The 25,549-nt window shown below is 32.0% G+C and overlaps 1 protein-coding gene across 1 annotated transcript in view; it reads right to left on the bottom strand.

Moving 5' to 3' along the window:
- Nucleotides 1-20,760, bottom strand: part of LOC132706143 (scavenger receptor class B member 1) — a 60,212-nt gene extending 39,452 nt beyond the window's left edge. The window contains exon 1 of the mRNA XM_060677299.1: nt 20,455-20,760. Coding sequence (XP_060533282.1) covers nt 20,455-20,539 — 85 coding nt within the window. The 5' untranslated portion in view covers nt 20,540-20,760. The remainder of the gene's footprint in view (nt 1-20,454) is intronic.
- Nucleotides 20,761-25,549: the final 4,789 nt, after the last annotated feature.

Genomic DNA, 25,549 nt, shown 5'->3' with positions numbered 1-25,549 from the left:
TTAAGCGTAAAAATTATAGGCGAATCGGGCGTTTAAATATATGGTTTTTCGATTCGCTAGTACGAAATTAATTTCCTCGCTAAAAATCTACGCAAATCGATTATAATTTCGCGAATAATATTACGACGAATTTTCGTTTTAATTGGCAGTTTCTTTTATCGAAAATTGCAGTCGTTTTACCCGGAAATTTTTAGAAAAACAGTTTAGGAAAATATTAAGCCCAATGACACGCAAATCAGTGACTCACCCACTACTGCTCTAAAGTCCGTCAAGATGTTTATCGATTTTTTTAGAAAAAGTACTAACTTTTGTTAACTACTGAATATTGTACTTGTTTTTCGTTACAAAAATATGTGTGGAAGAAACGACTAGGATAAAAACCAATCTTGCCCTTGGTACGGTGTCTATTACAGCTAATCATTTTTGAAAAATCAGTTGAAACTGAAATCACTGACATATTTCTTTGGTACTGTGTCCATTGAAATAATTGAAATATTTTTTTGAAAGTTTTTATTTTAGTAACAAATAAAGAAAATATTTTTTATAATTAAATACTATATAAAAAAGTGTTAATTTTGTATTTAATTATTGTGATGATATTAGGGGTGCCACAAATTGAAATCGATGAAATGTGTTTCCAGTGAATCGTGTTTGGAATTTTCAAGTTTTATCTAGATAGAATTTCTAATATGTTTTCATATTTTATACTTTATTTTTAACTCAAATATTTCAATATTAAACATAACATTTTTTTTATCAATAAAAAATTTCAAATTTAAGTTTATAATTTTTTTTTAAATGACACAACTATTTCAATTATTAATAATTATATTATATTACTATTTAATGGTTACGCATTACTTTTATATTTTATTATTGTCATAAAATTATTATTATTCTATCTCTTTCTATTTTTAATATTGTTTATTATTATCATTTATTAATTGCATCATATTTTATTTCCTTCGTTGGTTTTATGCAAAGATAATAATAATAATAATAATAATAATAAAAATAATAATAGTAATAATAATAATAAATAATAATAATAATAATAATAATAATAATAATAATAATAATAATAATAATAATAATTCAGAAATAATTTTCTGGTATAAATTTCAATTGGGTAATTTAAACCGTTTCAGAAATAATAAAAAAAAACCGTTTTTTTGTTCTTTTACGTTTTTTTACATTTTGGGATACATGTTTATTAACCATCCGACCGAACGTTTATTTTAATATTCTATATTTACCTTAGAAATTATTGGAACATTTTTTGTATATTCAATATATAAACAATAACTGTGGTCTTTGAAAATATTTAAATCGAAAAAAAATGTTAAGGCCTCGAATTTAGACAAATATTTTCATTGTGCTATAATATGGAAAAAATTTCCAAAATAGGGAATCTGGCGTTTGTGAAAACTAGTGTAAAATATATGTATAGCAGAGATTTTGTTTTCGAAAATATTGTTATCGGTGTCGCAATATACAGAGTGCCTCACGGTTGGTACAATATTAGACGTTTTCGAAAAACGGCAAATAGCATTTTGCTAAAAATTTGGTCACCTTGGTTTTTGGCTCTCCTCTGTGGATCCAAAATATTGGGCTATCGCTTGAATTGCAAAGTATTTACCGTATATATTGTTCAATTTCTATTTTGACATTTTTGTAAAATGTTTTGGTATACCTATTTTCAACGGTTTTCGAGATGTAGGCTATTTCAGAAAGGTGCAAAGTGATTTTCAATTTTTAATTAATTTCGGTATAATACATTTTTTTCATAGAATTTAATAAATAAGAAAGAACGTTAAATAAAAAAGTCTCACAGATTTTTTAATAATTAATTTTTTATATATACAGGGTCTTCCGTTCATCTGTAGTAAATAACAGCTTTTTTAATTTAAATAAAACACCCTGTATATTTTGTCATTTTTTTACCTAAGTCTAAGCGTTTTCAAAAGTCTTAAATTTTATTTCAAAAGTTTTTAATTACTTTTGTTGTTTTCATTATAGCAATTATATAGATCCAACCTTCTATTTTCTGAACACATTCTGGATTTTAATGGAGAAAACTAAATTAATTGAAAATAATAGTAAATAAATGACGGAGAATTCCTTTTAAACTGACACGTAAGTAGCTGTTGTTTTGTGAAGTGCTGTTGCTGTGGTGTTTATGTACTGCCCGATTATATACTTTTCCCTGTATATCCAATCAATTTATGACAGTCCTCTTTACAAGGAATTCATCCAAAATTCTATAATTATAGAAAAAAATCCAAATCCAAAATATACGTGAAATACATCTACGGAAATCCAAAAATAGCATAATATACAGGCTATATATACTCTGAATATTTAAAAAAAAAGTAGTTGAAACTATGCAACTTTCCTATTTAGCTTTTTCTTCTACCGCTCCTGATTTTGGAATTAATTATTTTTGACACTCTGTATATAAAGTCTTTTGATCTAATCATTTGAATGGGTTTTGATTAATTTTAGTGGGAGTTTTTGACCTCCCATAAATAAAAAAAAATCCAGCAAAATTTTGATTACTCTTCGTCTTTCTGAAAGGAACTTTAATTACTTTCCATATTTCTCAAAGGAATTAGGCCCCCACTAAAATCCTTATTACTGGGTTGCCTTCTTTAACATTCTGATAGCTCCTTAAAACAGATTTGATTTCATTCATTTTCTAAGAGAATCTAATTATTTTGGTATATTTGTAAAGTGGTAATATACAAACGCGTAGAAAGTTTATTTATTACCTCAATTTCTACTAAGGTTTCTAAGAATATGTGACCAAATTTTCAGCAAATGTTTTATGTTCCCAAAACGTCTACTGTTCTCATTCGTGAGACATAACACGGAACCTTAAAGGATAAGATGTTTTACATTTTGATATTACTGTATTGCATATCGTTAAAACGTTAACGTTTTTCGAAAATTTTGAATTTGGATTTTGATAAAATTTACGAAAAATATTTTAAAATCCTCATTTTTACGTGACTTTGCTGATGACAGTCAATAATTGAATGAAATTTGTTAATGACTAAGCGAATAACGACATTGGTATGGATAAAAATCTTAGCATTCAAGTGGTGTAAACAAATTAACCATCATGTTATTTTAGTTTTTAACACGTAAACGCATATCTAGAAAATGTTCAAATTAGAGGCAAAATAATTATTTTGTTTTGTATTTACCGGCAACCATCGAAATTCGCTATGTAATTGTACTTATTTGACAAGGTACTGAAAATATCGGTGAGGTGGCAATAACTCAGATAATACTTGAAATTTTTTCATGTAAAATTAAATGAACAAATCCCTAAATTTCATGCAAAAATTTATTGATATAAATTACATATAACATAGATGAAAATATTCTTACCCAAGGTGAAGTTTTACTGCTTGTCGTTAATATTGGGACGCACTATATGTTATGCAACGTTTCACGAAAAATCTTTAATTTTCTAAGAGGAAATTTCAATGTTGTACCAATCTATGGACTTGCCATGCTTTGTGGTGGTTTATTTATAAAGTGAAACTTAATAGATTTAAATAAAAGTTAAAAATAAGTTCTGCGATGTATATGATTTTTTTGTTTACTGTTAATTGAATTAAGTATGACTGACTTTTGAAGAAAAATTTTATCCAAACAAACCCGATAGGAAAACTAATATCAATCGACAAAACAAAATGAAAAATCACTTTAAAATTAGCAGTGTAGAACTGACTACTTTAATACTCTTTTAATAATTATTAGCAATCTGATTTTATTAAGATTTGCACTCAATTCGTGAAGCCAGGGCCCAGGATTTTAATTTTTTTTGTGTAAGACGTAAAACTATTTGCGTGTCTTTTTTTTTCAAGCAATTACGCTGTTTTGCTGAATCAAATTTGCGATGGGCATTAATTCCTTTCGATCAATTTCCCAATTAATTATATGAAATTATCCGCGTAGGTATGTCGTTTCGATATTTACAGAATTATTTCGGTAATTAAGCAATATATAGTAATTGTACGGCCCGGGTATGCGTTTAAAAATTAATTGTCAGAAATTAGCTGCGAGTGCGTCAAGTGTTCATGAGAAAAACAGATTCGTCCTAATTCGCAGTGCTTGCGGAAATCAATATTTTTAAGATAATAGACGTAATAGTAATAGAGGATTTTTTTTTTAAACGCGTCAAATACTTCACATAAGTAAAATATAGAAGTATTCTTTAGGCACGTTCTCAAATATGCAAAAACATTTTACTTCGGGTTAAATATTAAGAAAGAATAAAAGAAAATAGTATACACAAAACGCATTTAAGGAGAAAGCAGAGTTTTCAAATATAAAAATTTCTAGAACCCATAATCAAAGGGAAACGTTTTAAAAAACCCTCGTAGCTTGGAGTCTTGACATGGTATTTCTTAACCTCGAAAAATAAATTCCGGTTCATAGTGAATCGATTTTCTAACGCCACACTTTCTCTCTTGTAAATAGTGCTCCTATCGCTATAATGCTAAATATAAAAAAGTACAATTTTTTTTAATTGCCAAATTTTCTTTTTTTGATAATGATATTTAATTATAGCTTAAACGGTGCTTTACTTTTCAAAATGTAGATACTACAACTTGTCGAATATTTTTTATTTCTGATAATGGTCGAATTCATTTTTGAGCTATTCAGTCAAAGATTCTTCATTAGGTAACGATGATTTGTAAATTCCAAAAATATTGAAACAAGAGATTGGGTCATTGAGCTCTTTTCCTTTTTGGCTAAAGCACTGTTCCAGCATAGCATTAAATTCCGGAATAATTTTGAACTAATTGCCAACTCCCACATGCTCAATTCGAAATCCTAAACTGGTTCAAAAGGTGATATGGTAAATTCTTAAAGATCCATTGGTATTCAATAGATGTTTTGAGTTTTTTAGAATTCAGAGTTGAATTTCTATTTCCTTATTGATGAAAGATAATTTTTATTTCACTATGTTTACACAGTGGATAACTCAAAGGTTATATTGTAAACTTCAGATAAAATTGCAATGACAGTTTCCGTTAAAATCCATATTTTATGATTATAATTATAGCGATGGACATATAATTGATAATAAGAATAATGTGAAAATAAATAAATTGTAAAAAGTATTGTTATTTAAAAGAAACCTACTATCATGTTCCGATTAGTTAGATCAACTATAGTCATGTTAGTTCTAATTCTAACTTATACCATTTTTTACGATCCACTGTCCAAATTCCCTTACTAAAAGTGATGTTATGCTTTGCTGCAAAACCTTTTACTTGCGACCACACCAATTCTATGAGATTTAGTTTACTGATCGAATGCAAAATACTGTTATGTTTCGTTTTGAAGCGACTTTTTTAGTTTCTATTAAAAAAAAATTATGATGCCCCTCAAAAATTACCGTTTTCATTTTTTTTCGAAAAGACTGTCATTTTTTCTAAAGATGAAGACTAATGAGGTCTATCCATAAAAATTATAAAGTCCTCCCCAGATCTCACCATTTAATTGTAAATAATAATTAATATAATTTTTTAAAAGAATTGCAGTCTCTGATAGAAACCCTTCTCGACAACAAACCATAAAACTTGTGTAAAACTTTTTGGTACCGTTAAATAGAGAAAATTCTAAAGTATATTACTTATATGCTTCAAATTCGAAAATATCCGTTTTTTTGGCAATATTTTGTCCCCCGGAAGGAATTTATAATTAAACAACCGACTATTTTTTTTAATACCTTCCCTTCCCCTTCTTCGACCGACCCCTATCTTCGTGCCAAATTTCAGCAGCGTCAGTTAATATCGACCTCGTTCTAAAATTTTCGTAAGTGATTGGTCGTGATTTTTCCCAAAAATTTACATTTTTAATATTTTAAAATACCAAGTTGCTCCGAGAATGCTGAAATTTTTATGAAAGATGGAGGATAAATTTGCAGCATCCCACAAAAACATTTCCCGAAAGCAAACGGTAAAAAAATTAGATTTTTAATTTTTTAAAATATCTACGTTGCTCTGAGAAGGTTCAAATTTTTTTCGAAAATGGAGGTCAATGAGTCAGATACCATAAAGTTCTATTTAAAGAATTTTTTTTTCTAATTTTTTTTTTTCAAAATGATATGAGTATTTTTTGAACCGTTCTCGAAGGCAAACGGTAAAAAATTTAGATTTTTATATTTTTAAAATACCTACGTTGCTCTGAGAAGGTTCAATTTTTTTTCGAAGATGGGGGTCAATGAGGTCTATCCACAGATACCATAAAGTTCTATTTAAGGTATTTTTTTTCTAATTTTTTTTCTCAAAATGACATGAGTATTTTTTGAACTTTTGAATTCCTGTGTTCCTTCGAAACTGTCTAACTGCACTCAATATCGCCAGCAGACTATCTCTATTAAAAGTGATTTTCTGTTTTTAGTTTTTTTGCAAACAAAATTCATTTACTTTTTTCAAAGTTTGGTAGGTATCTCTTTGTTTAAGTAAAATGATTGGATTATTTTTCTGATGGCGGAATTTTCATTCTCTTTTATTACAGTTTCTTTTATTCCTTTACTTCATTTTGGTGACCTAATGCACCAGGTATATTGCTGACTATTCAACTCCATTTCAATTATTTGTTGAGGTTTGGTGGCCAAGAGTTTTGAACGCATTGTTAATAGTAACACTAGTCCTTCAAGAACTATCTTAGCATTGCCGGAAAGTAACTACAATTATAATTTTAAACAGTACACTACTTTTGGGACCCCTGACAATTATCACAGGTACACAGGTACACACAGGTAAAACCACTAAGTTTTGCAGTTCATTAATTATTTATAACTCTCTTACAATAAGAAACGGAGAATAGTAAAATACTATTTGGAAAGTGATCTCCATTAATTGATTACACTGTATAAGGTGTATTCAAAAACAGGAGGGTTAGACATGATTAATTTTAGGATTTGTATACAATTTTGTGTAAAAAATTGAATACAGTACTTTTTACAAAACTTCTGGATTCCTCCTGAGTCGAACTTGCTGAAGTTTGGCCAATCATCCTGTTGGCTTCTTCAGAGCTTGGCTCAAACTTCAACAGTCAACAGTCAAGCTCTGAAGAAGTCAACAACATGATTGGCGAAACGTCAGCAAATTCAACTCAGCAAAAACTGACGCAGAAGCCATCCAGAAGTTCTGTAAAAAGTATGAGCAAAAAAATGTTTATAAGTGGTACAAACTGTTTCAAGATGGCGGAGAAGAGGATGATGACGAATCTCGCGTTGAAGAGGTGAAACAAACGGTGTTGAAACATCCTCTAATCACTATTAGAGAAGTGGCTAATTTTGAACAAAAGGACCGCCATCATGATGATCCTAACATTAACAAAAAAGTCATAACTGGTGAACTCAGAATCGCCAAGACCGAAAAAAACACGTCAAGTCAATGGTGGAGTAGTGCATCAATTGCGGGAAAGCAATTAATGGATTTTGCGATAATGCACCGGCTCATTCATTGTTCCTTGTGTCTAGCAGCCACCATATTCACCAGATATGGCCTCCTGCGACTTGTTCCTGTTCGCAGAAGTCAAGAACCCCGTGAAAACAAGGTACTTTGGAGCGCTTGAGGAAGAACTCAAGGTTATACCAGAAAATGTTTACTAGTGTATTATATCTGGAGGGGATTACTTTGAAATACTTTATGGTAAAACTTAAAAGTTGCCTTACTTTTTGAACACACCTCGTATGTGACAATTTCTATTAGTGCATTTATTGTACATTCTTGTTTTTTGTTATATTCGATTTCAGGTAACGGAAGAAAAGAAAATTTAAACCGTTCTCTTTCGAACTGAGACGATTTAAATTGTTTATTATTAGCGACTGTCCCCCTTTAAAACCGAGATAAAACTCTGCGTACATATTTCTGCCAAAACTTTTCCGCTCGATTAAAGAGCCAGGGTTAACGACATGCACAATTATGACATAAAAAGATTACGGCTATCTATCGGCGTTGGATGTCCGAGTTTTAAAAAACTGTTCTTAAATAAGACTATCGCGTTACGCAAAGGGAAACAATAATAATTTATGTTGATAAATTGCGCTTTCTGGACCGGATAAAGTATTCATTTTTGCACGCCTATTTATCTCTCCGGCGCGTGCCCCAACGTTTCGATTTCGAAAAATCCCATTTTTATACGGGGGGCGACGAAAATTACCAACATATCTACATTAGACGTTTTGTGAAAACGGGACGAAGCAACTTGTTGTAAATTGGCTCACCTTTACCTCTATCCATCTACAGGGTATTCGGAAATTGACTTCGGAAACTTAGCGGAAAGATTCAACGTGGTAAAATAATGGTGGTAAGTCATGTAACAAAAATTAGAAATCGTAATGTTTTCAGAGTTAGAGCTTTTCAAAATTCATTTTTTTAAGTTTTATTTTTAATACAATGGGATTAATTGAAACGGAATAAGATGGTATTTTACATACCTGTTACTGTTACTGTTACTGTTATAGTAAAAATCATCGTTACAAAACATAAGTGTTTCAGAAATCTGTCACTAGAGGACGCTTTACCTAGAAGATTTTTTTTATTTTCCCTGTATTTTATTTATTTGGACTAATATTACAAAATGCGGATTGCCTTAAGCAGAATCACAAATCATCAAACATGGATAAGTGTTATCGACACAAATCGGCTATTTTATTCTAGGCTCTAATTTAATAAAATTTGAAAAAGTCATTGTCACAATCCGTTAAAAATTGGTTTCTATTAAAAGAGCTTATTATCCAAGTGCTACTGTGATGGCCCATCAGGAATATTTAAAATTCAGCAAATGGAAATAAAGATCGAGCATGACGGCTTCATATCCCAATAGAAACGTTCCATCTGCTAAGACATTCATCAACATACGCAGAAGACTTGATGAAAGAGGTTCATTCAAATCTGATAATATAAATAAAGGGAGACCAAGGTATAAAAGAACCGCTGCGAAAAAAGAAAGAATACTCCAAAATGTGTAGACTGACCCTTCAACGAGTAAGAAAAAACTTGCTGCTCTGGAAAGAATTGCTTGCTCTTCAATTTGGGACGTTTTGCATTAAAATATCTTCAAGTTTGAAGGGTCCAAGCAAGTATGAGGCTGATGAGCAATGCAATCAAATATTAGGAAAAATTCAAAATTACCCGCAATTCTTAAATGTCACTTTGTCGACTGACGAGGCTATATTCAATCGTGATGGCGTTGTAAATTTTTGAAATATACAGCGGTGAACATTGAAAACCCACATGCAAGAATAATCAGCGCTGGTTTCTCTAAATGTATAGGCAGGGATTATGGGAGATAATCTTATAGGACCTCATTTCTTAAACCCATCGCTTAATGGGTAAACGTATTTGCAATTTCTCCAAGAGGAACTACCACCTTTGCTGGAAGAGGTACCCTTGCGGATGAGACAAAATATGTGGTTAATGCAAGATGGCGTTCCACCCCATTTTACGTTCGTTGTAATCACGCATTTGAACATCGATTGGCAGGTCGGAGCGGAGCTCTAGTTTGGCCGCCTCGCTCACCAGACCTTAATTCGATGGACTTCTTTTTTCGGGGCACTTAAAGTATTTAGTGTATGCAACTTCTATATACGTATATACTTAATATAAATAAAATCATTCCTTAAACTTTTTTGGACTTAATACGCAAAATGGCGGCTCTTTATTCTTTGATTCACAGACTGCTAACATATCGCTTTCTACAGAAAATTTTTAAAAAGAATTAATAAATTACTTTTAACGATGGATAGGCGAGCTTTCGAAAAATCTCTTTAAATATGGTCTCAAGATCGCTTTTAAAACTGAAAACGCTATGGCAAAATATTTAAAAAAACAATAAAACGGAAAACTTAAAAATCGGAGTCTACCGATTTAGATGTGTATCATATCCTAAAACTTCAATAAGACGAAAAGGTTTCAAGAAAAGCACTAACCAACATAAAAGAGCTTATAAAAATAAAAGTTGGGCTTTTAACTATGTCATTTATGCAAATGCAAAAAAGTACAATTTTAATAATACTTTGACAGTTTAATAATAACAATTCTGTTTTAATAATTATCACAATTACCGCAAAGAAAATAAATTACTAGAAATTATAAAGGATTGCGTATATGGAAATTTTTACCACTTATATGTCGAAAATATAGGAGGAATTGAAAAATGGAATATGTATTTATTTTTGTCTATATTTTGTTTTTGATCACTATTGTTCGTAACTTGGCGAGCAAAGTGGTTTCAGGTTAATTATATTTTCGAATTTTGTTTATTATTGACACACTAAAATTCAGACCAAGTAATGGTTTCAATTTTTTAGCGCATTTGTATGCAGAGAGACATTTTTCCCGAGCTGAATTAAATAATTTTAATAACAAACGTTACGCAAAAATTAGCTACAAGAATAAAATTGCGTTCACAGTAAATAAGTTTTTCTAGTCCCATTTGTAAAATACGTGTAATCCGTGCGGGAAGCGTTACTTTACCAGATGAGTTTCTTGTCGCACGGATCCGAGCCCCTTCGGACATTTCCGGATATTCGGATATTACCGCACGTCTGTCACTTCTGTCCTTGTATGTCATGTCCTTGTATGTATTCGTGTTATTTTGCAAAAATGTGCCCAAAAACTAATGGTATTAGAAAAAGCATAGTATGCAACACGTTTGGAAAACTTTTTAAGTCACTCGTTTATTAAACACTCGCTCAGCTCGTGTCAAATAAACTAGTGAGACAAATGCCGTTTTTCTATTCCCGTCTGTAAAATACCTAATTACCCACCGATCTAGCGTTCGGAGAGCGTCACTTTACCACGTCAGTTTTGTTGCCCACGGACCCGAGCCACTTCGGACATTTCCGGGATTTTACCGCACGGGTTTGGGAGCAATCGGATCTTTTCGGAGATTTTACCGCACGCTTTGAATTTTGACGTTTGTCAATTCTGACGGTCATGTCGGTGAATGTATTTGTATTGTTTTGCGAAAATGTACCCAAAAACTAACTGTCGTAAAAAAAGTATAGTATGCAACACGTTCGGTAAGCTTTTTAAGTCAGTCATTTATTAAACACTCGCTCCGCTCGTGACTCAAATACGGTTTATGGCACTTGTTGCATAATACGCTATTTTGTTGAGACGAAACTGATTACATTCTTATTTTAATTGTTTTAACTTAAATATTGTAAATTATTTTCTTATTGCGCCAAAAACGTTTTGCTGAAATTTTCTACAAACCTTCATTAACAAAATATATATTATATAATTTAATCCCTGACTTAAACAATTCTTAACATTACATATGTTTAGTATTAACTATAATATAAAGATCATTGCTTGGAATAAATCGAAATTAGTGGTAAGTTACCATATTTCCCCAAATTAAAATTTATTTGCAAGCATCATCTTTTCGACGCAAGTAACCGGTTTTATTAGACATTTTATTGCCTGATTGTGAAAACCTAACATTGCTGGGTCTTCAAGAAAACGGAGGTACATTGTTTTTATTTAAGAAAATATCTTTAACGTATGGGTTATTTTAGATATCTGTTCAGATAAAAGAAGCTATAAGTGCAAAAAGAGATAAAGTAATAACACAATTTTACATTAATTGAAATAAATATTTCGCTTTTGTTACTTCAACGGAAAGTTCTCGCAAATAAATAATAATTGTACATAATATACCCCATTTTCTGTAATAAATAAAGTAAGATTGTAATAATACAAACATATTTCTTGTAATAGTGTAAGACTTGGCAAATAAAATTTTCATGCAACAAAAAATTAATTAGAACAAATGTGCGAGACTAATTCTTTTTCTCTGTTTAAGTTACTTGAAATGATGGAATTTTTGAACATTTTTTATCTTCAGTACCGAAAATTTCTGCGCAAATTTTGCGGAAGGCAATTTTTCAAATGAGTTTTAGACACCCACGCAGCGCAGCAAACCAAAATTTGCGTAATATTCAACAAACACGATCTGCGAAAACAATCCGAAATGTACCCCGACCAAGGCTAGCTGGTTGAATTTGCAAAAAAAAAACGTCTGTTCCGCTCGTTTTAAAAATAATGAAATCTGTATGATAATTCAAAAATATCGGACCCGTTTACCTTTGCGTAGACGCAACTTAATCCAATCGGTCTAGGTCTGGTCTGATGTTTGTTTGCCAAATAAGCGCATGAAGATAATTGGGGAATTTGCGAGCAAATTTACATCGCGAAAATCGCGTTGGAACTTTGTCAAGGGCGAATAACCGAATTTGCCTTCGGCCTGAGGTCTTTCGGTAGAAACGTCGAGGAAATGAAATAAAAACAATAAGAAGTGATATTTTTGGAAATTTGGAATAATGAATCAATCGGAAGGAGAGCTCGATAATTTTGTTTAAAGACAGACTAAGTATTGTAAAAATCGGTTCGCTTCGAAATTAACTGGGTCGAGATACTTAAATTGCCTAGTAATGCCTCTGACCCACTGAGTAAATGTTTTCCTCCTTTTTTTCCTAAATAATATGCGACAATATAATCTCGTTTTAAATACTATAAACTGGTTCTCTAAAATAAAATTAATTATAATAAAATAAATGAATCCGCCTTTATTTTAAACTCGACGAGGGTCATCTGAGCTGTTAACTTAATCGAGTATGTAACAAGATTGCTTTCGAAAAATCGTCGGTGACCGGGGCAAGTTCTTCGTAGCGCGAAGCAGCTTTTTTTTTTAAATAGAAGGCGCTTCGTGGTTTCTTATCCTAGAGGGACGCATTGTTTTTTTATAGTGCTCCTGCTGACCACTATGGAACTTTCGCAAAATCGATGTTATTTTAGTATGCATACACCCTGTATAAAGTATCTTTCAAGTCTCGCCGAACTTCAAAGTGACGGCAAACTTTGATAAATATTGTAATTTGTATAAATTACAGGTATTCGTAATGTTTTTTTTTAATATCTCGCGCACCCTGTAGGATAGATAAAACCTGGAGCTCTTTCTATGCAGTTTACGATACTGTTTAAATCAAATTATTCCTTTTTTACAGCTTTTTATTAGCGGCTAATAATTACCCACGAAAAAGGCAATTTTCAGAGTCTTTCTGATTTTTTGTCCATAATCGACACACCCTGTACATAATTGAAGAAATGCCACAAATAGAGGTTTTAGCCCTGGATCTCAAACATTTCCTAGTCCAACAACTTTTTCAATGGAGTAAACGGTTTTCGAGAAAATAATTTCTTTCGGAAACTATGCAGTCCGCCGTAATAGTCAACGACGTCATCGCGTCTAAATTGGGCACGAGAATCAGCGATTTTCATATGGATTTTTTCAAATATCCCGAGCGGCGTATGCGATAGACGAAAACTGCGAATACAAAAATTGTGGCTCTTTATGCGGTCTATAAGCCTGTTTGAACCGATTGACAATATTTTTTGCGAATTATGATTTCCGGTTAATAATTTATTCCCAAAAAGAACAATTTTCACGGTCTTTTAGATTTTTGTCCACAATTGAAAAACGCTGTATATAATCGAAAAAATGTGTGAAATAAAAGTCATTTTCATTTCATCGATTTTTCGAAAGTAACAAGATAATCCAAACTTAATTTAGTATACTAATTTTACATACAAAAATATGAATCAAGCAATAAATCAAAAAAGGAAAACGATAAAAGAACAATATTAAATAAAGAGAACTGATTAATAATCTAGGTAGTTTCCCGTAAGAGATATTTTTTAAAATGATATTTAAAAGTGCAATGAGAGAAATTCTGTGATTGGCTGATTTGAAGATATTTATTAGGTAGTCTAACAAATGTATACGAGAAGCAGTTTTTAGTCATCGACTTCTTAATTTTAAGTATGTCATACTGACAATTGAAGCGGGTTCTAATGCAATTTCTATAAGTCAGATTTTCCAACAAATGTGAGGGGCATCCAGTTTTGAGTAGTTTGTGAAGAAAACAAGCAAAACGTAATTCATCCCGACTCAATATATTTAACCATTTTAAATAGTGAAGTTTATGATTTACATGGTGTTCTCTTTTAAGGGTATAAATAAATCGAATACAGGAACTCTGTACTCTTTGTAATTTATATTATGTCAAAACATCCAAGCAGGACCCATAAACAAAATTACAATAATTTAGAAATGTTGCAGAGATTAATATAAGCGTTTTGGACATTTTTGGAGACTTGTGGACGAAATCTAAGTTCATTGTCAAATATGACACCCAAGTTTTTACATTCGTCAACAGCTGGAATGTTAACCCTATTAATAAAGATTGCGAAGTTTTGGGAGGCCTAGTACTTAGCGGGCCCACAATATATTAATGCAGACTTATTCGGATTTAATCTCAAACCAAGATCATTTGAGTATTTAAACACCGCGTTTATTGCCGCTTCCACTGTAGTCTGGTCAACATGTACCACTTTTTCTAAAATTTTTGTATAGTCTCTACTCCCGGAACTGTAAGTTCAATATTTATAATTTTCGTGGAGCCCTGAAAAATGAGCGAAAACCGGCTTCCGGACGCGTTGCGCTACTCTGACACAGCAACAACAAAAATTATTTAAACATATTAAATATGAACATTAAGGAATTGGGATACACAAATTAACAATAGTCCACGACAAGAAATGTTTATTTCAATTTGTTCTTAACTTATGGATTTGTTAATTAAGTAATTTTTTCAAATTCAAAGTTAAGATAAAAACCACAATAATTATTAAACAAAAGCCTTAGGAATTTTTTCACGTCGTGGAGTTATTGGTATTAGGCTTACAGGTAGATCACAATTGTAAAAATTTTAAAATTTTGATTTTAATTTTTTTTATTAACAATTGGAAATTAAAAAAAAAGTTTATAAAAAATATTTTATTGGCATCCAGTGATGTCGACTGTCGTGCCCATTTTGAAATTCGATTATAAAAGCCAGGATTTTTTCGTAAAATATCAATCTTAACTAATTTGGTACCGTTTGTTCAGTCAGTGAGTGACAATATCTCTACTTAGTAACTACAAACTGAACTTTTCGGACTCTGTAAAGGACCTGGGTATTACATTGGATTCGGGGCTTCCTTTTGAGATGCAAATAGAAAACATTGTTCAGAATGCTTTAAAGAGTCTTGCATTTATTTTATGGGTTGAATAATAAAAATCTTAAATGATACTATAGTATTGTCAGACTCGTGTTGGAATATCCTCAATGTATTTTAAATATATCGAATGGCTGAGACAGAGACTTTTTTTTAATTATAGCGAAAACCTTCATTTCTATTGTATGCAGTATTTTATTTATTATTTTTTTATCAAGTTGGAAGCAATTTGATTGAATAAAATAAACTTTAGCTATAACCTCTACATTATTCAAAACAGGCAAACGTTTTTAATTCTCCAATTCTCAGATGTACCCTTACTTATAACAGGGTAGAGAACGCGTTTCCGGATCTTGACCTATTTGCTTTGGGCTTTGAAGTCACTGTAATAAAAAGCTGTAATTAGTTCTTACTTAGATTTAGCTTGTAAAAAATAGTTCAAACTAGTCTACTGACTAGCATCTTCTTTTGTGACGTTTTGTGCTTTCATTTTGTTGGACAGCTCTGTCTGTAGGAAGGACTTCATTATAAATAAAAATAAAAATTGAACAGGTCGATATCGATCGCTTGGGGTTTACTTTAAGTGATTTTTTTATGTTTACTTTGTTATTTTTGTGTTCTTTCTTAAGTAATTACCTAGTTAAGTATTTTTGTTTATTTTGTTTAGTTTTTCTATTAGTAAATGTTTTGTATCAATAGGAAAAAAACTATAGATTTAGGACATAAGGGGCTCTGAGGTATCAGTACACTTTGGTCTCTTGCCAAAAATAGTTTTGGAATCCGTGGTTAAAGAGTGCAACGTATATTGTTTGTAAAATCGATTTTTAAAAACCCGGAATGCTTTACCAAATAAAACGTAAAAAATTTAGTTCATATTTCAATGTAACTTGCCGTGTATCGTTATTTTTGTTAGAAGCCGCTTGTAGAAAACAGAATTGACACGATATTTCACATAATTGGTCATTATCTACAATGGACTACTTAATGCGGGCATGTTTTGTGCAATTAATGTAATGGGAGCGACGCGTTAGACTTTGGCAAACACAAAAGGATTAATTAGTTGCAAAGAGATTCGATTTATCCATCGGTAAATCGTCTGGCAATGAGCTGGAAAGCTAAAATTGCGTTCATTGCCAGAAACCATTCTGATGTTTTGTATTAAATGTGACAAAGAGCGCAAAATCGATCTTATTGTTGGTATATAATATTTATATCTCTTAACATACTATCACTCTAGCGGTAACTCACTGTGTATATTGACTAAAACGCCAATATTTATCAAATGACTAAATTCGTCATCTTATCTAAAGTTTTGTACTAAATTTATGCAAAATCAGCCTAAAAATGAAAATTTTGTGGTCCCTCACCTGAGTGTGAAATGTAATAAAGTGGTTCTTTTGAAAATTATAATTTATTTTTAACTCTCTATTGGTTGAAAAAAATTGCAATAAATAAAATTACATTTTAATGGGCAAACATTCTTGTTTAGCGCTGAATATCTTAGAAAATAGTGATTTCATCGAATTTTATTTATTTGCAAAGTATTGGAAAATGCAAAATTTGTACCAAAAGCGCAATTCCGCAAGTGGCGTAGAATTTCCGCTCAATTGGCCACTTACCCCTAACGCACCCCTCTACTTGTAACCCTATTAACCCTTCTCGATAATTAGATCCACTTCAGGTTGATGTATTAGTTTTAGTGCGTCTTTGAGAAATCTATCAAAAAAAAATTATCAAAATCAAACTGCTTTATGCGGGGCGCGAACGATATTTCAACCACCCTATAAAAAAAAACATTATAAAAATTAGTAAGTACTCCTGAATAAGAATTAGTTGCCAATTTATTTTTTTAAAGACCCTACCCTAATAGTACTTCTCTATCCTTTCTCTTTTGTTAAATAGCAAAACAACGTCTTAGTGCATTTTTTAGAGACTTATCCGACAGAAAAAAAAAATCAAAATTGAACCATAAAGAAAGATTTTACAAGGGTGTACAGTTTTTAAGTGGGACACTCTGTATATCACAAACCCACACACAGTATCCACACTTCTTGCCAACTACGACAAAGGTACGTGCAATATATCTGGTTTTCTGGGCAAAAATATTTTTTATATTTTTAAATAAAATACCCTGTGAACTAATAAAGAATCGCATTTTCACAGAATTTGAAGTTTTCTTAAGATATACCACTGAAATTAGAGATATCGGGAAAAGTTATTTGTAGTATTCTAACCCCACATATGAAATTTCATTACAAAATGTTTGGTCAATACCTAAAGAAAATTATTGCTTTTCTATTCGGTAACTTATTGCGCCATGGAAAGTAACAATTTTACATTTGTGAAATCATTGTCAATCAGATTAAACTCTTAATTTATTACAGTAAGTTCTATTTAGTGATCACTCAGTTAAAAGGCAGTTGATTTAAAACGAATTTCCCACAAAATCCAGGAACTTAACTGGCTAAAAATTGACAATACCTTCAAATACTTTTTGATGTCTATGTTTTTGCAAATTATTAGCACATCCAATCCGTCCTGCTTACAAGCTGAATTACAGTTTCGTAATGTTCAATCGTGGTCTTAAGGCACCCCTGTAGACTCTCACTGGCACGATATCGTTTATCTTTCTTCCGCAGATCATTTTCTTGGAATAGTATACCCGATTTAGCAAAATCACATTCAATTAAAATATTTAAAAAATATTTCAGGTTGAAACTGCTAACTTCCCAAATAATTTGATTTTCAATGTTATTCCTTTCATTTTTATTTCTAATAACTTTCTGTTGTTCAATATTACTATTACATTTATCTATTATACTATATTTAATTTAGTTTAGTTTTTAATTGAAATATTTAAGAGGTTAAGTAGAGTAGCTTTTGCTAGACTTCGCTTCTTCTCTACTATATATTTGTATTTGTAACAATATACAACAATGAAGGCAATTTATTATTATTATTATTAAATTGTTTGGTGATTTTGCTCTTAGTAGCAGAGAAGCTGCCGCTAACAGGAGGCATCCGGAACTAGGCGTAGGAATTATCGTTTTCTTAAAATAAAATAATTATTAATTTGTATTAGTGTCATTCATTTTGATGTTTGCCTTCCATGGGCAGTCATTTATCAACTTTTCGTAATTTTGTGTATTAACCGAAAACCAAGTTTGGTGCGTGCTGCTAGAATAATATTCTGAACAAGTTGTCATCAACCTGTACTACTATGTTACTGTAAATATAGGGTTGTCTTCACAATGCGACACACTGTATCGTCCAGACTTTAACTTTTATGTTATGTTTTACTTTTTTTTTTTAATTTATATATTTTTATTTAGCATAGAGCTATAACATAAAACAATCTTATTTACATTTTAAATATACGAGCAAGAAGCAAAAGCAAAAGTACAAAAGCACCCAAAACAAAAGTCTCTAACAGCAGAAACAATTATAACAGAAAAATCTGATTAAAATTTCAGACTATACATAAGTTTTAATTAATCTTTTAAAAGCATATAAGCCTATTAAACTCTAACAAGCCTTTATTTAAAATGGTATTCAACATATGTGTAGTTTTATATCGATTGACTAGGATGAAATCAGTACGGTTTCTAGTGTTGTAGTCATGAATATTCTTAAAGTAATTAACCCTATTACCAATGTATGGCGGCATCATTTTATTTTTCATTTTAAATATAAATATAAAGGCATCAAACATTACTTTTTGCTTTACAGTTAATATTTGTAACATATTTAACATAGTCATCACAATTCATCTATAAAATATGGGTTGTATTAGTTAGTTGATTGGTAAGAAAGTACGAACAGAATGAGTTAGTAATTCCAGATATTTTACTATAAAACTGAATATGGGTATTCTTTCTTCGCCGTATTGTGTATTTTACAACTTTGTTATTAAAAAAATGTATAAGGTTGTTCGGAAAGTCATTTCGTTTTTTCCCGTGAGAGGACTTAATTACGTTTTTTCGAAACCAACTTCACACTTAAGCCGCATAATCATTATATGTCTTGAGAGCTGATATTCCAAGGCTTGTGTGTGAAAAAGTTCTATTAATTCTACGCAGTAGTTTTTGGTTGGTGCCCTTTTAAATATGGAGAGCAATAAGCAGCATTTTCGTCATATTTTACTTTTTTACTTCAGAAAAGGTAAAAATGCTGTCCAAGCGAGAAAAAAATTGACGGATGTGTATGGAGAAGGCGTGTTAACAGTACGCCAGTGCCAGAACTGGTTTTCAAAATTTCGATCTGGCAATTTTGATGTCGAAGATGCACCACGGTCTGGAAGGCCGGTCGAAGCTGACAAAGATGCGATAAAGGCATTAGTTGATGCAAATCGGCGAATAACCACACTAGACATCGGTGAGAGATTGAATTTGTCGAATTCGACTGTTTATGGCCATTTGAAAGGCATGGGCTTAACCTCGAAGCTCGATGTGTGCGTGCCCCATGTCGTTACGGGGCGAAATTTGTGTCGTCGCGTTGACGTGTGTGATTCGCTCCTCAAACGTAAAGAAAATGATCCATTTTTGAAGCGGATTATTACTGGGGACGAAAAATGGGTTGTATACAACAATGTTAAACGCAAGAGGTCATGGAGCAGAAAAGATGAACCGGCTCAAAGCGTGTCAAAAGCCAACATTCACCAAAAAAAGGTGATGCTCTCCGTTTGGTGGGATGTCAAAGGAATCGTTTTTTTTGAGCTTTTGCCGGACAATACAACGATTAATTCAGAAGTCTATTGTCATCAACTGGACAAATTGAATGATTCACTTAAAGAGAAGAGGCCCGAATTAATCAACAGGAAGGGTGTAGTGTTCCACCAGGATAATGCGAGACCTCACCCAAGTTTGGTCACTCGCCAAAAACTTTTACAGTTTGAATGGGACGTACTGCAACATCCACCATATTCTCCAGATCTGGCGCCTTCCGACTACTATTTGTTCCGGTCCCTGCAAAAATTTTTGGATGGCAAAACCTTTACCTCAAATGAAGATGTCAAAAACCACCTGAACCAGTTTTTTGCCAGCAAGGACCAAAACTTTTATGAGAGGGGAATTATGTTACTGCCAGAAAGATGGCAAAAGGTGTTGGACCAGAATGGCCAATATATAATTTAATAAAATATTTATTCATTATAAGAAAACTGTCTTTCATGTTCCCCAAAAAAAACGAAATGACTTTCCGAACAACCCAATATTTTTCAAATTGTGTTTCGATTTTTGACCATTTTCAATAGGCAAAAACATAAATTCCTAATAAACTTTTGCGTTTAAACGATAAACATTTAACTATATTTCTTTGCCATTACAGTTGAAATTGACATTTCCGAACTAACCTCTAAATGCGACGAAGGTCTTCAATAATTTGACAGTTGCGTCGAGGAATCCGCTGAAGACGGCGATGAATTTTTGCACAAACATTTTCACTGTTTTGCTACGTGCGTCCTTGTTGTTTCTCCACGCGATTATTTATTACTTCCCAGCAAAGCCCTCCGATAGATACACGTATTATATGCGGAAATATATTTCGCATAATTATCTAAACCCAAAAGCCCCGCGCCTAATCCCCAAAACTACGAAAAGCCCCCCGAGATGCGGTAAAAATTTAATAACTTGTCTTAAGTTACTGTATCGTTCCGAATCATGATGGGCACTGACTATTCGACTGGACGATGGGCGTTTTTTGTTGCTTTCGGTGAAATTTTCGATAAGAAATAATAACAATAACAATATAGAGACCGCGGATCTGACCTTTATGGGTCAAATCGGGTCCGATATACGATTCGTATACGGCACAAAAACGTGACAATTGCCATTGACGCTTTTAAATAATTCGGGGACATTGGTTGAGATTTCGAAACGGGGATTTTAATCACGAAACGCCGCAAACGCGGGCCACGTGGCTCGCATTAGAAGTACTAATAGTGATTCTATTAAAAGTTTTAAGGACGTAAGAAATTCTCTTAATACGAAAAAAAAATAATTTTATCAATATTAAAAACCAAAACTTCAACTGGGTAAAAAATTTATGTTGTTTCTTTCAGCAATTTCGTTTAGGTTTTTTCATCCTTTTGGAGATACAATTAAAGAGAATTAAATTTAGAAGTTATAGTCAAAAAGGCAGTTTTCTTCCTTCGATGGTATCAAACCGAAGAGTAAAGTAATAAAAATCCAAAAAATAAAAAACCAAAAATATTTGTCTTCCAGTCATCATATTCAAAACAAGATTGCTTTCGATAAATCGTCGCTGAGCGGGGCAAGTTCGTCGCAAATAGCGCGAATCAGCTTTTTATTTTAAAAAGAAGGCGCTTCGCTTATTCTTGTGCTAGAGGGACGCATTGTTTTTCTATCGTGCTCCTGCGGACCACTATGGAACTTTCGCAAAATCGATGTTATTTTATTGTGAATACACCCTGTATAGAGTGTCCTTCACATTTCGTTACGCCAAACTTCAGTAAATATTAAAATTTTTACTGGTAATTTCAATTTAAAATTATATTTTCTCAAATATCTCGCGCCTCCTGTATTATATTTTGCCTGTACCCTGTATAAAATGTCCTTCACATCTCGTCGAACTTCAAAGTTACAGCAAACATCGGTAAATATTAAAATTTGTACTGGTAATTTCCATTTAAAATGATATTTTTTCAAATATCTCGCACCCTGTATAATTGACGAAACTTCAAACTCTCTCTCGACACAGTGTACGATACTGTTCATATCAAATTATCGCCAAGAATTCACCCACAAACCCGGAAATTTCTAGAATCTATTTGAATTTTTTGCCCACAAACGACATACCTTGTATATAATTCCAACAATGTAAATGAGTGAATGGTTTTCAAGAAACCACTTTTCTGAAACCATGCAGTACGTGATGGTAGTAAATGACGTCATCGTGTCTAGATTGAGGGCGAGAATTGGGGATTTTCATTCGGATTTTTTCAAATATCCCGAGCAGCGTAACTAGCTCTTGACGGGGCCTATGACACCATTTGAACCAACTAGACATATTTTTTTCGATTTTTGATTTGCGGCTAATAATTTACTCTGTAAAAGAACAATTTTCTAGGTCTTTTAGATTTTTGCCTATAATTTGAAAACCATATATAAAATAGAAAAAATGCCCGAAATAAATGTTATTGCACTGGATCTTCTGCGTCTGCCGGTTAAAGAATTTTGCCAATCAGATGAACGATCATGGCGGAAATAAAATAAAATAAACAAAAAAAAAATTCAAACATTTTTAAAAAATACTTGGTAAAATTTGATTGCGTTTAATTTCTACCGTTTAAATGTGGACACGGATATTTACTTCTCTGCTCAATTTGAAGTTGATAACTGCAAATTTAGGACACTTAACATATTTCTCATTTAGGAAGGAACATCGGGAACACCCTGTACAATAGGTGAAAACTTTAAATACAAAAGTTTTTGCATCTATGCGGGTTATATCACAATATAAAAGAAAGTGAGATCTGAATCATCTTTCAGTTATAACCAATTTTCAATAATAGGGGGACCCATTTTTCAGTTTTTTTGAATTTGCAGCGCACCCTGTATATTTTTGAAAAATTGTCAAGAATGAAAATTTATAGAGTTTTTGTAGACCCTTGCACACGCAATTTTTTATTTTTTCAGAATACTTCCCGACCCCCCAGCCCCCCCTTTTTCAATAGCTTCCGTCACGGCTCAAAGCTGCATATATGTGGCAAATATGAAGTCGATTGCTTCAAATTTCGGACACTTATCGTGTTTCATAGCGAGGTCCAAAAAACAGTCGAAAATCGCGAAAAAAAGATGGATACCGGCGTCGGATCAGGGCCACTTCTTACAAGCTTATCTGCCTCGTGGAGGGTTAAAAAGGAGGCAAATTCGAAAGTTATTCAGGAAAAACCAAAAGACGAGAACGGAGGGCGGAGAACTGAAAACGGAGAACGGACAAACAGACAATTTTTTTTTTTCGATTTCTGTATCAATAGCGATCCCATAGGACCTACCGTTACCGAGATATAAAATTTTTATACGAGCGTAGATACTTTCGAAAAATTCGATTTCATTGATTTTCGAAAGTAATAAGAGGCCCAACGGTACTATAACTTTTATAGCATTACCACAAAGTATCTGCAACATCATCTGCATAAAATATCGATTAGAAGCAAAAAATAAACTTACCACCTTATTTTCCCATGTCATACAACCATAAAAACTGGAAAAGTTATAGTAACAAACTTCTTTAGTCACTAGCTTATCCAAACAGTCGCTCTGCTTGAGCTTAAAATGTGAATAATATTTTTGTTCCATTGAAAAAAAAAATATTTTGCCGATATGAGAAAAAAATCCATTTCTCGTGTCAATCTAGATTAGAATTATTATTAATGTACCAAGCTGAAATGTCTACCTCGAGCCCAATTTCTATTTTTACTTTCCAGAAACGGCCAATTCAATGATAAATTTGTTTAGAATTTTTCGTTTTGAAATTTTATTTGTTTCCTATATCGATTTTACGTCCGCATTGATACAAAACAAACGTTATTCAGCGAACTACCCGTAGAAGCCAGGGTCCTTGGCCCAAGCCGTTGGGCAAACGTCGGTCGTAAATTTAACGAAATTCAATAATATCTGGGATTGAGATAAATATGTTCCGAGAGTAAGCGACATGCAAAGACAAATGACAAGCAGTGTCAGAGCCTTGTTCGCCTTATTTATAAAGTATTATTTGTCCTTACTTGAGCGTTTCATGGATTATCTGAAAAGACGACGTGTGTTAATGAGCTTTATTTTGCAAAATTTATTGCGAAAGGGAAAAACAGCTGCCTGCTTACATTCGGAATTAGAATATTTACAATAATGTTGAATTAATTCTTTGTTTTCTTTTATTTCATTTAATATTTAAATTTCTTTGTTATTATTTTTATTTTCATTAAAGATATTAAAGAAATAAGAGGGATTGTGCAATTTATTTAATTTTATAAGTCTGGATTGACATATTTCTGCTCTTCTACCCGCAAAAACCGAAAAAAAGGTGTTAAAAAAATATGTTCTTGTTGTTTATTTCATTCCATTATCAATCCATTTGTTTTATTAACTTTTATAGGTTTTTTGCAGTGAATTTGCTCTGTAAGATACGTTGTATATCAAATTTATTTTTTTTTTCAATTGTTAGTCTTATTGCCATTATTAAAAAAATATGTTATTGTTTGTTTCATTCCATTATCAATCCCTTTGTTTTATTAAATTTTTAATACATCTGCTATTTAAGACTTTTTGTATATTAACTTTTGCAACCCTCTCTACAACATGTAAAATATCATATAAAATTTAAAACTTATCAGAGCCGTATGCTTACTCGCGGTTAAAGGGGTTTCGTGTGTGTCATGTCATGTCATTTTTTTTCGTCTTTTTTTTAGAACGGAATTTCCCAGATATTTATTGGCAATTAATAAATTCACTGTTTTTTTTTTGTACTGTTAATATTAAACTGGTAATTAATTGACCAATTAGATTTTTTCTTAATTTTATTGCTCTGATAATAGTACGTTTGTATCTCCGGCGATTATTTAAATTAATGTGAGTAGTTCGAGGTTCCAAATTATATATCAGAATTTATACAGGATGGTTCAAAATATATGAGAAAATATACGGTCATCTGTATATTAACGGGATATATTTTGTCAAACGGATGACTTCACAATAAAAAATATGTCGAAACAAATCGTTAATTAATTAAATAATAATGAACAATAGTCTTTAAACAATGATATAATTATACGAGATGTGCCTTTAAGGAGAAAGAAAATGTTCAAAAAAAAAAAAATTCAGGAAAAATGGTCGAAATGTCCCAAAGAGCATTCAAACAGAAACCAGATTAGGGTCACAAATAATAGCCCTCTGGAACCCATATACATACATACCATGACAAATGGCTTTAAGAATCTATGGGTAAATAGTGGAAGAAGTTTTTATTACATAAAAAGGATTCTAGCAAAATACACCGAATTGATACTGAATATGATTTAAAGAGATTAATGAAATAAATAATAACTCGATGAATATTCAATATATAAAGCCTCAGAAATACAATTGATGAAGTAGAAATAGTTCAGGTAGCTTAATGAATTGTATATTTCTCTTCGAGACAATAATATGAAATAAAAGGATTCTATTCTGTTAAATAACAAATTAAAAATAAGCATTGAAAAGAGTATATTATGCAACAAGTGCGATAAACAGCATTTGACTCACGAGTTTATTTGACATGAGCGGAGCGCAGCGGAGGAGTTTTTGGGTACATTCTCCCAAAAAAACACAAATACATTCACTGACAGGACCGTCAGAATTGACAAACGTCAAAATTCAAAGCGTGAGAAATATCTCCGAAAACATTCGATTGCTCCCAAACGCGTGCGGTAAAATCCCGTAAATGTCCGA

Source organism: Cylas formicarius, unplaced genomic scaffold (genome assembly GCF_029955315.1).
Source record: "Cylas formicarius isolate icCylForm1 unplaced genomic scaffold, icCylForm1.1 PGA_scaffold_8__14_contigs__length_24414737, whole genome shotgun sequence".
Classification (NCBI taxonomy): domain Eukaryota; kingdom Metazoa; phylum Arthropoda; class Insecta; order Coleoptera; family Brentidae; genus Cylas; species Cylas formicarius.
Note: the sequence above shows the minus strand (reverse complement) of the source record. Positions and strands in the feature narration are given on the sequence as shown.